We start from the raw sequence: 13,704 nt of genomic DNA on the forward strand, positions 1-13,704 counted from the left end.
AAGGGCAGAGAAAAATAACGAGCAATTCTTGCTCAATTCTGTGTAATCAACAATGCCTAATGAAGAATTGGAGAAGGAATGCGAGAGACAGGGGCAAGAGCGGGGAAAGTTGAACTAAACAATTTTATCAATTAACAACGTTCTCACTAAAACAACATCATCACCCACCCATAGCACTGATGTTACATTTTCAAGTTTTGCCATAGCCAGACCACGAACCTCAGAAAAACAAATGTACTGTATTTGGAAAAGCTTCATGCCTGAGCCCGAGTCACCTGGCATTTCAAGTACAATCTTTAACAATGATGTTTTATTTCTGCTTCTGTTATCATTCATTACTTTTCAATACGGTATATCCTCCAAAGAGCTGAGAGTTGTATTTTAGTCCCACAACAACCCCATGAAGTAGGTTAGGCAAGAGAAACTGACTTGCTCAAGGTCACTTAATATCGGCCCACATCCGAACCCACCATTCAAGCAAGTCACTATTAGAGGCTCCAAAAAGGTTCAACCTGTGGGCTCAGGGGTGGCTCAAGATATCAGCTGCCTGAGGTGAAGGACGAGATGGCACCTTTCCCCAAGGCCACAAACTGGTGGTTGAATCTTACTACAATACAGGTGAACTGGACGGTGTCTTCCCCAGCACATGGCTCTCATAACTACGGGTCTCCCCTCCCTGCACTTGCCTCTCTCTCCATCATGGTTATGGGGCATCTCCTAATGCTTTGGTGGAGGACAGGACTACATCTCCCAGCGTTCAACTGAGCGCGCGCGCGCGCGCACACACACACACAGAGAGAGAGAGAGAGAGAGAGAGAGAGAGAGAGAGAGAGAGAGAGAGAGATAAAAACAAAACAAAAAACAAACACCCAGGCTCGTGCGAGCGCTCCTCGCGCGTCGCCAAGTGACGTCACCCCCTCAGAGAACGAGAGGAAACCCTGAGTGAAAAAACTACGGCACCCGGCAGCCCTTGCGTGTTATTTACATACTCGCGGCCTGTTGAGTAGCGAGGGCTGGGGAAGAAGGCTGTGGGCGGAGCCGCCGTTGCCGTGGCGCCCGGAGTGACGTGAGAGAGAGAGATCTCGGGCGGTCCTACCGGGAGGCCGTGAGTCAGTCAAGGGGCAGCCGAGGCTGACGTGCCGGCGGGGGCTTTGCGTGTGTGGCATCTGTGTGTCAGTCAGGGAGTGGTCACCGAGAGGGCTCGGGCCTGTGAGAGGCCCTACAGCCGCCGCCACCGCCGCTGCTGGTGGAGGGGCCTCTCCGGTCGGGAGGAAGGCGGAGGTGGTGTCTCTTTCCTGGCGTTTTGCCTCAGCACCGGCGGTCTTCGGCCGGCCCCGCTTCCCTCCCTCACGGTTGATCTTCTCGTAACCGGGAGGTCGCGGGGTGCCGCCGTTTCTCCGCTGCCGCTTTCTCCGCCTTCGGCCCAGCCATGTCGGGGCTGCTGGGCAAGCTGTTCGGGACGGGCGGGAAGGGCGGCGGCAAGGGGCCTTCCCCCCAGGAGGCCATCCAGCGGCTTCGCGACACGGAGGAGATGCTGAGCAAGAAGCAGGAGTTCCTGGAGAAGAAGATCGAGCAGGAGCTGGGGGCGGCCCGCAAACACGGCACCAAGAACAAGCGCGGTGAGCGGGGGCGGGAGGAGGAAGAGGTGGCTTCTCTCCTCGGGTGGGACTTCTTTTCAAAGTTCCCTTTATTTATGTATGCTGGTTTCCCACCCCCACAGTGAACTGCGCCCAAAGCGCCTCGTAATAACCGCTAGCGGAGTCGCTGTCAAAACACGTAACATCATCGGGGAAGGGGAAGCAACTTTACAGAACACATCAATTGCTTTCAAGTAAGGCAAAAGAAGATAGGTAGATATAAATCCGTAAATAAAAGTCTTGCAGTATTATAGTTGCTCCGTTTGATGCTTAACAAGCAGAGCACAAAATCAAAGCTTGCAGACCTAAATAAATAAAGCTGACCAACGTGACCAGTACTCCAAGGGGCCACAGCAGCCTAAAATCTACCTGTGGCAAGACGGGTGTAGAGACAGAAAGGTGCTTGGACCTTTCTAAAGGAAAGGATGGTGCTGGGGTTGGTTAGAGCAAAGTAAAAACACAGCTTAATAGGTAGGAAGAGAGCTTGCTTCATAATGTTGTGTATGTTTACTCAGAGATAAGACACCTTGCAATCTGTAGATTTTTACTTAAATGTGCCTAAGTTTGCGGTATTAGTGGCATTTTTGCCTTAAAAGCCTCCAGGGTAATGTTCAGCCTACTAAGAAAATAAAATAGATAAACTAAATGTGCAGCAACTATCAATGACATGGCACACAAGACAGGAGCAAAACACATTTCCATCACTGGGGTGGCCTGCTTGGACTCACCAGATCATTGTTATAAGGCTACAGTTCCGTAATTAAAAGTACCCAACCCAGAGCTCTTCCTCCATTCCTATTTTTGTGAGCCTCTTGTGAGTTTGGCATGCAGATAGGTTTTGCAGCCTTTTCTCTACACTGCTTTAAGCACAAAAGAGACTTCAGATGTTGAGGGGAGGAAGTAAAGGGGGCTGTTGTGTGAACTTCACTGGAGGCGTACAGGTTTATTCAATATAGTGAAATAAATGGCAGTTGGTGTTCAGAATGGGAACATTATTGTAATATATCTGAAAAATACGGTGTGCTTTATGTTTCCATGTGTCCATCTCCTATAGCAGGCATGTCCAACAGATTGATTGCGATCTACTGGTCAATCGCAGGGTGGCCCTGGTTGATCCTGGTCGATCTTTGGACAACTTTGGTCCACCCTCCAATTACAATGTAGATCACTGCCAATTTTTTATACTGTAAGTAGATCAGTGTCTTGGGAGTTCGGCGTGCCTGCCCTACAGTAAAAGTCTCTTTCATTTTTCTCAGGCCGTTAGTAGCATTTGCATCTTGAACTCTCCTGGTTTGGGGCCTATATACACATAAAAGTGTAAGGTAGCAGATGTCTTGTTTCTATAGTTTGGACTTTGGTTTTAATTCTTGACGCCAGCAATTTGCTGTACATCTATCCTGGTCTTACTTTCCCCCCATCCCTCTTTTGAGTTTTGCTCTTCAAGTTCTGCTGTAGCACTCAGATCTTGGGCTAGTTTGAGTGGGATTCTGCGAGGGAGTACCTTAGGGTTAGCCTCTAGATCCAGCATCTTTTCTATGTCCCTGCTCAGTTTTGGGTTGCTTCCTTGGGGCTGCATCCAGACCTGTGCAGGGCAGGGAGGCAGCTGGGTACACTTGGCCCAGGCCTCAGAGGACTAAGCTGGCTGGGGGAGGGGGCGTGCTAGGGGCCTGCCAGACTTATGCTGTCGTGTCAAGAATAGGACTTCTCCCTCAGGCCTCAGACAAGCTCTACATGGGCCTGGCTGCATCCATTTGAAGCCTAGACCTAGGTAGTAACCTGCACTTTGTGCAGAGTGATCTATAATCTTTAAACTAGCACCAACATTGTATTTCCTCATTGAGGCTTTCTCGCCGAGGCTAAGTTCTAAGCTAATCTCTTGTCAGGGTCAGTATTCCTTATTTCTTAGTTGAACCTGAGGCACATTGAAAAGATATTAAACAAGAGGCTGTTTCTCTTATCTCATTTATGAAGCTGCAGTATATGTTCCATGTTATGTTGCTCAGGACTATTTTCCTTTAATTGACACTGTCTCATTCTTATCATGGTTTTGCTATTTAGTGTGCTGTGTATGCTTATGGTATTTAGAAGCAACAGGGTCTCCTTACAGTAATACTGGAACTTTTTATCTCCACAGCAGAATATGTTTCTGTGTATACAATTTATGTACATTCTTTACCATTTATTTCTGTTGTCAGCTTTTATAATCATGACTTGTAAAAAATGCCAAAATAAAGGGAGAAAGCTATAGGCTTCTTTAATTCATCATCTGGCTAGTTGGAAAAGCTTAGTTTGCTGATCTGGCAAATGCTTCATTCTATCAATGGTAAATGAGATTGGTTGTATAGTTACAAAAGAATGCTGCACTTTATGCTGTAATGCAATTTATTGACAGCTCATGTGGTGTTGTGGTAAAGAGATTGAGCTACAAATCAAGATGTCCCCATTTGACTCTTACTGTTCATTAGGTAGCTGTAGAATGATGCTGGTCTGCTTTGCAGGATGGTTGTAAAGATCACAACAAAATAATTTCTGAATAGTAATATTTCATTAAGTACCACACTAGTCAGTGTGGGAGAAGATACTTGCTCCTTGCTTACCTCTGACAGTAGTTCATACTACCTTGAGACTAGACTGAGGGCCAGCTTGGGCATGTTGAAGATCTGAGATCAGAATCTCCCGTATGCTTGTAAACCTCAAAACAGCTATGGGGAAGGAACACTAGGAAAGGTGTTTAAAATGAGCAAGCAAACAAACAAACAAAAATCTCATGCTATTTCCCTGATCTAAATCATTCCCTAAGCTCCAGGAGGAAAATGTCAGGTACAGATGTACAGTTCAGCAATGTCTTGTCATTCTTCTTAAAATTAAAGTGTTACTGCATCCCTTCATGCTGATTAGCGTGCATAGAATTAGAGAAAAATTCCTATGGTTGTCCCCCCAAACTCGCCAGTTTCAGCAGAAATCATGGTGTGTGTATGTACAATGCTACATTGTGTGTTGCAAGTGCTTACCATTATGAAAGTTGAGCAGTAGAGCTCCACTATACTCTACAGTGGTACCTCGGGTTACATATGCTTCAGGTTACATATGCTTCAGGTTACACACTCCACTAACCCAGAAATAGTGCTTCAGGTTAAGAACTTTGCTTCAGGATAAGAACAGAAATCAGGCTCCGGCTGCGCAGCAGCAGCAGGAGACCCCATTAGCTAAAGTGGTGCTTCAGGTTAAGCACAGTTTTAGGTTAAGAACGGACCTCCGGAACGAATTAAGTACTTAACCCGAGGTACGACTGTATCTGCTAATAGTCAAAAAGACATTTGCAGTGAGGCCAAGGAGGTTAAAATTTGAAAAACCTATTCCCTAATGTATACAACTCTCAAACTCTCGATGAGTAAGGACTTTCCCTTCATGTGAAGAAAGCTGCAGCAGATTGAGTCAATAGTGTGTCCCACAGTCAAGATGGCAGTTACTGCACGTGCTGTAGAGGAAAGTGAGGGGCAGATGGGGCTCATCAACCTGGGAAGGTAGTCCATCTAAGAGAAGGAAAACTCTGGTCCTAAATCTCCACTGCCTTGTGGGACATCTTCGGAGAAGAAAAGGCTAAGGAGCAAACCCTACACAAATCCAGAGTGAAGTCCCTAAGGTGGTGGGATGGCACCTTGTACGCCTCCTTCCGGTCAGCTACTCCTGCAGCCAAGCTGATGCCAAACGTATTACTCTGCTTTTCTTTGGACCACATCAAGGCAGAGAAGGAGGATCTTGTCATCTGGGCAGCCCAGGACCTCCATACATACGGCCCAGGCTTGTTCCCTGGGGAGGTTACTTTGGTGCTCGGTTTGACTTCACCCCCAGAGGTGCAGTGCACTGTTTCTTGAGACAGATGGATGCCAGCAACAACTCTATTCCGAAGATACTTCAAATACTATAAAGATGCATTTTTAGAGAGGATGATACAAAAAACATAGGTTGAAATGTGACTGTAAGCTGATCTTCCTTTATGGTCACCGGTTGATTATAAATCTTGGTACAAGTGCATTTAAAACTGCATTTCAGTCCTTTGCACAGAAATGACAATAGCAAGAAAGAATCTGTTGAGCAGCAACGTAGTACATTTGAAACCTGTCTACGTCCCATCAAAATGAATGGAATTGCACTAAAGTTGTCAGTATCCCAATTTCCACTGCAGATTGCTGTTTACGTTGAGTTTAATCTTAAGAGTTCCACAAGAATCTGCATGCAGTTCTTAATGAGTGAAGTTTAGTGCTTCTGATGATGCGAGTTAGTGATTCAAGTTTATTGAGTGCTAAAAGGAATTTTTTGCTATAAAGGAGAATTGCTATTCCTTAATTTGCAAGTCTCTTTTAAGAGGCATAATAGATTAGGGTCATCTCTGGTGTAACATACAGTGTAAATAATGGAGCATAACTTAATATGACTGGGATGTTGAGGCTTCTGTTTTCCCTGCTTACTGAAATGTTCAGATTCATAATATTGCAAAGAAGATGCTAAATTTTATTATCATCTCTTTAGAAGTTATCTTTTTACCTCTGGATAGATAATGCTCTGGTAATAAATACCATTAATTTTTAGCTCAGTTGGAATTTATAACAAGAACAATTTTGCTATACATGCTTTGGAAATGACTTGTAAAAAAATTCAGTGCCTGAAAACTTCATTGTAACAGAACACTATAGTTATTCTCACAATTACCTGATTCAGATGGTCAAAATGACTTACTGCCACCTGACACTTAAATGCCCAGAAACAACACTCTGCCCAGGCGGTATATGAACAGATCTATTTCAGTGTTGGCCTGCGTCATATGTTAATTTAACTTGTGATGCTGAAAATAGGTGAAGTTGCATAGGGTTAGGCAACAAACTGGGCTGCTCTTTGTAGAATAGCATCATAGGATTCTTTGAAAAGATGGTTTTTAGAAGATAATGTAACTCATCCTGGCAGAAACAGTGCAGTGGCTCTACCATAACACTTGACCTACAGTTTGAATGTTTTACAGTGGAAAGCAGCTCAAATTCCAGCATTCACAGAGGGCAGCCAGATGAGGGAAATTTCTAAATGTAGGCTTTGTTTACTTCTTGAAAAGGTTTTACAAACTGCAGTTGGCTGGAGCTGTATTCCTGCTCAGTATAATTCCTGTTTAAGGTTTTAAACGATAAATTCATTTAATTAGGAACTTTCAGTGGGCAGTGGAAAATTGTAACTGTTGCATCTTAATTTTAATGGTATAATGACATTTCCTTTGCTATAGATGTTTAGCTCTTAAAATTAAAAACGGACACCTGATTGCATACTATTTAATGTGAATAGTCTTGTATAGCCATTTTAGTTTTGTAACTGGCTATAATTCTGCTTGAGTACCAATTACTACATCAGTTCAAACTGCCCCAAACTCATCTGCTTCCATGTGTACCAGGCAGCCTAGTTTCTTGTATCTTGTTCAGTATGCCTGCTTGCATTTTCCAGTTCTCCGCTATGATAACATGCTAGAGTGAACTAGAAAATCTACACCTATGCAGAGGATTGCCTCCTTTTTTATATATACAATACAATAAAAGAAACTAGTAAAAGTAAAGGTACCCCTGCCCGTATGGGCCAGTTTTGTCAGACTCTAGGGTTGTGCGCTCATCTCACTCTAGAGGCCGGGAGCCGGCGCTGTCCACAGAGACTTCCGGGTCACGTGGCCAGCGTGACATAGCTGCTCTGGCAAGCCTGCACCAGCGCAGCACCCGGAACGCCGTTTACCTTCCCGCTATAAAGCGGTACCTATTTATCTACTTGCACTTAAGGGTGCTTTTGAACTGCTAGGTGGGCAGGAGCTGGGACTGAAAGACGGGAGCTCACCCCGCCGTGGGGATTCAAACCGCCGACCATACGATCGGCAAATCCTAGGCACTGAGGTTTTACCCACAGCGCCACCCGCGACCTATTAAAAGAAACTAATCTAAATAAAAACAAAAACAGAGAAAGAAAGAGAAAACATAGTCATAAGTCTTGCTTGATTACTGTATTTTCCGGTGTATAAGATGACTGGATGTATAAGACGACCCCCAACTTTTCCAATTAAAATACAGAGTTTGTGATATACTCGCAATATAAGACTACCCCTCTTCCAACGCACACCAAATAAAAAATAGAAAAACCAGTCTCCAGTCTGGCTCGGAAATCCGCTCACTTCCCAGTGGCCGGGGGGGGGGGGGCGCGGGCGGGTCCGTTTAAACAGAGGAGCGAGCCGGAGGGCTTCCTCTTTGGCTCGCTTCCTCAATCGCTATGACGTCGCTGAACTTTGGTCTGTTATTCCTTTTGTCAGACCTGCTGAAGCATTTTGGGGGGATTTTTTACTGCTTTTGTTGAGCCGCTCTCGTGGAATTTGCTTGGGACGTGGAACAGCAGACAGGCGCCATTTCAACCCAGGGTGGCTGGGGGAAAAGCCTTTATTAGACGCCCCAATCAATTGGCAGTGGGTGAGTCCATCGCTGTGCATGGGGAGCAGGGCATTTGAGGGGAGTGCTCCCTCAATTGCCGCTCTCGCTTTACAACTTTGCCGCCCTCGTGGCGAAAAAGCTTCCGGGTTTCTCTGTTCCCAGCCACCTCCCCCTCTCTGCTTCCCCTGCCCAAACTGCTCCCTTCGTCGTTGCCCTCGCGGCTTGATAATCGGCTTCCCTCCCCTCCCCCAGCCATTTTCTACCTTTGCTTGCCCCTTCGGCTGTGCCACGCTCCGCTGCGCTTAGTGCTGTTGTTGGTTCCCTGCCTTTCCTTTTCTTTTACTGCGGGGGCTGCTTGGGCTGAGGCAGTGGCCACATGTCTAGTTGCTGGGGCAACACGAGGCCACCATTTTGGACCACATGGTCTACTACCGAGAGCGGTTAGGGTCATTCTGTTGCTGGTGATTGGGGAGGCTTCTGGGGCCAATTTCCAAGTGTATTTCTGCTTCATCTAGAGAGCTTGGTGTCCTCCGATTTAATTTGCTGTCGTTTTTTTCTTTGGTGGGGAGTTGCTGCAGGAGCTGCTGCTGTAGCTGGCGTAGAAGACGACCCCCGACTTTTGAGAAGATATTCCTGGGTTAAAAAGTAGTCTTATATGCCAGAAAATACAGTACTTGAACATGCTTATCTCCTTTCATAGCATCCTCTGAAGAAGTGCAGGAATGTAGGGGGGTGGTGTGAAATTTCCAATGCTGACAAACAAAATTGAAGTGCCCCCGCCAAGCTGAGTTTTAATTGACACCAAGAAATGGGAAATCCTCATTGCCTCACTTTTTCCTTGAGGAGAAGGTGCCCTAGGGGTGGTTCTCCTGCAGCTACTTATGCCTGCCCTGTACCAAATGTCCTTGCTTACTCAGAGTGTTCTCTTCTCTTTCCTGCCCCCAAAGTATCTTAGATGGTGGTCATATAAAGTGTTTCCATTTCTTACATAGTGACTAAGACAATACATCCAGATTTTATGCATTTCTTGTGTTCATTTTACTTTACATTCTTTTGTAGTTTGAATAATTCTTTGAGCCTTCTCTCTCATTACCTGCTAGTCTACCATATTAGAAAGATTGAATGAAGGTTTATTTGCCAACAAGCCTGTCCATGCCTTGTGTGCTAAGCATCTAAGCTTCTAGTACTTGGCTGTAGATCCTGCAGTTTGATACTGAGTAGACAAACAACTCAGCAACAAAATTGATTTGCTTAGAGAAAGACACCTATTGGTAACAAAAGTTAATTAAACTGGGAACACAAAAGATGCGAGAGGCATAATTGGTAGCATAAATTTTAAGTGGTTTTATGTTCTGAACATCATGTTTGTAGAAACAGTTTTAGATGCACATTGTATATCAATCATCATTTGTCTTGTTTTTGTCCAGCTGCACTTCAAGCCCTAAAACGAAAGAAGAGGTATGAGAAGCAGCTTGCACAAATCGATGGCACATTATCGACAATCGAATTCCAGAGGGAAGCGCTGGAAAATGCCAACACCAACACTGAAGTGCTCAAGAATATGGGATTTGCTGCCAAAGCAATGAAAGCTGCTCACGACAACATGTAAGATGCTCTTCATCATTGGTTCATTGAATGGGCCAACTTTTCACTGAGTGCAGTACAAAGGGACACATTCACTCTTTGCCCATATTCCCTCTTTTTTGGATAGTTCTGGACAGTTATTATAAACCAGTCTGCACACAGTAATTCAAATTCTACATTGTGCAGCGGGACTTGTTTCTATAAAAGTATGTACAGATGTGTATAAGCTTTCAAGTAACTGATCATGCTCAGTATCATTACATGTAGACATGCTTTATCTGTAAGCAGCATATAGTTTGAAAAGTATGTGGCTTTCATGGTTAAAGTCTTTGAATTTTACTTCCAGATTATTATGCAACTGAATAGATGCAAACAATTTATTAGAGCAACCAGTTATTACTGTTACAATTTTTATTTAAATTAGTCTGAATTCTTGCTCAGGAAATAATGATTTCAAAGGAAGAAGTGTGTTTTAAATCAGCAGTATTGTTTTCTTGATGATTTGAGTCAGTTTGCCCTGGTGGTTAGCTGAATATTTCCTTAAAGCTATTGAGACTTGTAATGATCTCCAAGACTAAACAGGTGAATGGTTCAAGTAACTTAAATCCTTTTCCTACAGGGATATTGACAAAGTAGATGAACTAATGCAAGACATTGCAGAACAGCAGGAGTTAGCAGAAGAAATTTCAACAGCTATCTCCAAGCCTGTGGGAATCGGTGAAGAATTTGATGAGGTAAGTACCAAACAGTTTAAGACAAGTATGAGGTTTGTACACATACAAACTTAAGGATTTTGAAACACACTCACTTCTTGTGACTCAAAATATTACGACTCATTATTTTTCCATCTTAAATAACAACAGAAATGTGAGTTTAATACAGTGGTACCTCGCAAGACGAATGCCTCGCAAGACAAAAAACTCGCTAGACGAAAGGGTTTTTTGTTTTTTGAGCTGCTTCGCAAGACGATTTTCCCTATGGGCTTGCTTCGCAAGACGGAAACGTCTTGCAAGTTTGTTTCCTTTTTCTTAACACCGTTAATACAGTTGCGACTTGACTTCGAGGAGCAACTCATAGAACGCGGTGTGGTAGCCTTTTTTGAGGTTTTTAAAGACTTTGGCGATTTTTGAAGCTTTTGCAAAACTTTCCCGACACCGTGCTTCGCAAGACGAAAAAAATCGCAAGACGACAAAACTCGCGGAACGAATTAATTTCGTCTTGCGAGGCACCACTGTACTCTGGCTTGCGCTTGGGAACAACAGAATAATTTGGATATGTAAATGTTTTAAGACACCTAGAATGCCCAGTTGTGTTGAGTTGGACATGAAGGTTTCTTACAATTATATGATGTTACAAAATTGGCAACAGTGATTTCTGGTGCTAGCACCTGTAACTGCAGTGTCTCCTTCAATAATAGGATGAACTGATGGCTGAACTAGAGGAACTCGAACAGGAAGAATTGGATAAAAACTTGCTGGAGATCAGTGGTCCTGAAACAGTTCCACTTCCCAATGTGCCCTCAATATCTATACCTTCAAAACCAGGTGAGTGCCTTGCAATTGCTAAAGACAGGAGCATCTTGTAACAAGTGCATTTGTCAAAACAGCATTGTAATATGCCATTCTTGTGGTTTTATTTCTGAACTACTGTACAAAATTTACACACACTAATCTGTTTCACAGAAGGAAAGCCAGTTAAGTTCCCTAGTTATCTTTAACTACAGATCTAATGTCATGGTTCTCAAAGCTGGGTGGGGGAGCTTCCTCAGGATCTATCTCTGACACCTTAGACCCCATAAGCAGTTTTCTGATCGCCTATTCCAACTAATCAATGGTTTCCAGGTTGGAATACTTCATTTACTTTTATTCCCCCAGGGATGAGAACAATTGTCTCGAAGAAAAGGAACTTGGGTGACAAAATTCTTCCCCCATACCTTTAGTTTGAGAATCACTGTCTTGGGTATGAGAATAAATGGATGTGGTTCTGATTAAAATCCCTTGCCCATAGTGTTGTAGCATTGCACAGTTCTGATGGCAGCATGCAGATGTTGCCCATGTGTCGATAACACAGCAAGGAGCTTTTTAAACCTGCCCTCCATTTTTCCATATAACCTGGCGTATCACCCCAGGGAAGCAAGCACCACTTTAAAACACTGCCTGCCATTTGGCAACTAAGCCATATTTAAGAAGAAGAGTTTGGATTTGATATCCCGCCTTTCACTCCCCTTCAGGAGTCTCAAAGCGGCTAACAATCTCCTTTCCCTTCCTCCCCCACAACAAACACTCTGTGAGGTGAGTGAGGCTGAGAGACTTCAAAGAAATGTGACTGGCCCAAGGTCACCCAGCAGCTGCTTGTGGAGGAGCGGAGACGCGAACCCGGTTACCCAGATTACATGACTACCGCTCTTAACCACTACACCACACTGGCTCTCAAGGAGCTTCTATTGACATAATCCCTAGAGAACTCGGGTTTGGATACCTGAAAGTATCCCTTTTAGGCTCCCATCTAGGTCTCTCTATTTCCTGAGATCATTGGAAGAGGCTGTCACTGGTTGTGCCACTGTCACAGATGTACATTATGCAGCAATCTGGGAAAGGGTCTTTGGTGGCATCTGCCTTGTAGAGCTTCCTCTTTTCTGAAATAAGGCAAGCAACTCTTGAATTTTCAGAACATGCTTAGTACTTGTTCACTCAGGTATTTGTTGGTTGCTAAAATAATTGCTTGGGATGGGGTGTATATTTGTGTGACATAATTTTGTTGTGATTTTAAATATTTGATGATGTTAGTTTTTATTTTTTATTTTATTTTTTGTATTATGTTTACATGCCAGGAACTGCTCTTGTATTGGCCAGATGAAGAGTGGGTGTATAAATACCTAAAATAAATACATTGGACAACTGCATACAATCACAATGTAGTGCTTAATCTTGTGGTGTTGTGTCTTTTTCTAGCTAAGAAGAAAGAAGAAGAAGAGGATGATGACATGAAAGAGCTAGAAGCCTGGGCTGAAAACATATAACTACACCAGCTGCCCAGCTGGAGAAACAATTGAGACTCTGCTCACCTGTTGCTACAGGTGCATGTATGGGTGGGAGACATCATTAAGCGCAACGCCTTTATTTCTTTAATCCCATAGCTGTGGGAATTGCATTCTGCATAGCATGGTCTGAGCAAGGGAAACAAAGTTTCCAAAGAAAGTTGCCTGCAGTTTAGGGTGTTGACTTACTTTAAATAATAAACCTTATTGGCAAAATTCCAACATTCAGCTTCTGGACTATGCTAATGCCACTGCTGGATCACCATCTTTCAGAGTTCTGACCATGCTGAATCTCGGGACTCGGGATACGAAGCCTGTAACTTAATTTGATGGAAACGCTTTTAGAAGTCTTGTAAAGTATTTCAAAAGGAAAAGTCATAAGCCGTTATTGGCTTATTATGCTTAGATGTACAAATGCATCACTTAGGCTTTTAGTTCTTTAAAGTCTCTATTTATATCCATTGGTGGCATTGACACTCCTCTCTCCGCATTACACTCACTTGGTCGCTGTTCCCAGTTGGATTTGGTGAGGTGGATTTGGAATGTTGAAGTAATTCTATGATGGAAGTAGGTGAAATTGACACTAGCTGTACATTTTTCTACATAGCACCTGGAATGTTGATTGCTATCTGTGATATCCAATTCCCATTCAGACACAAACATACATTTATTTTAAATAAGGATCTATGGTTTGCACTGTATTAAATACCTTGATTGATTTTCGTACCTGCCTGATGTCTTCACTATGCATGTATGTAACAGAAACTTGGAGAACCTTGTTGGGATTTCCCCCACCCCATTTTGTACATCGGTATTCTCTGGTACTTTGGTCTTCCTTCGAGGCAGAAGTGTAGATATCCAAGTATGTGCCACTTTGGTTCTTAAGTTGAATATTCAGAATAGTATATGCTAGAAATACTAATACATTCTCCCCTCCCCCCAAATGAACAGAATTTGAATAGTGCTAAGCAGGGCCTGTTTTTGAAAGCTTACTGCTGTGTCA

The 13,704-nt window shown here is 43.6% G+C and overlaps 1 protein-coding gene across 1 annotated transcript; it reads left to right on the forward strand.

Annotated features, from left to right (window-relative positions):
- Window positions 1-1,032: 1,032 nt before the first annotated feature.
- On the forward strand, window positions 1,033-13,424 carry CHMP4B (charged multivesicular body protein 4B). Its single transcript, XM_028734884.2, has 5 exons — window positions 1,033-1,619; window positions 9,508-9,685; window positions 10,284-10,398; window positions 11,082-11,208; window positions 12,616-13,424. The coding sequence occupies exons 1-5, from the start codon at window positions 1,430-1,432 to the stop codon at window positions 12,681-12,683; spliced, it is 678 nt and encodes a 225-aa protein (XP_028590717.1). The 5' UTR covers window positions 1,033-1,429; the 3' UTR covers window positions 12,684-13,424.
- Window positions 13,425-13,704: the final 280 nt, after the last annotated feature.

This window comes from Podarcis muralis, chromosome 5 (assembly GCF_964188315.1).
Source record: "Podarcis muralis chromosome 5, rPodMur119.hap1.1, whole genome shotgun sequence".
Taxonomy (NCBI): domain Eukaryota; kingdom Metazoa; phylum Chordata; class Lepidosauria; order Squamata; family Lacertidae; genus Podarcis; species Podarcis muralis.

Excerpts from the sequence above, each read along its gene's own strand:
- CHMP4B (XM_028734884.2), top strand. The coding sequence starts at position 1,430 with ATGTCGGGGCTGCTGGGCAAGCTGTTCGGGACGGGCGGGAAGGGCGGC. Across the intron at positions 1,620-9,507 it reads CGGCACCAAGAACAAGCGCG|CTGCACTTCAAGCCCTAAAA; the intron begins GTGAGCGGGGGC and ends GTTTTTGTCCAG. Across the intron at positions 10,399-11,081 it reads TCGGTGAAGAATTTGATGAG|GATGAACTGATGGCTGAACT; the intron begins GTAAGTACCAAA and ends CTTCAATAATAG.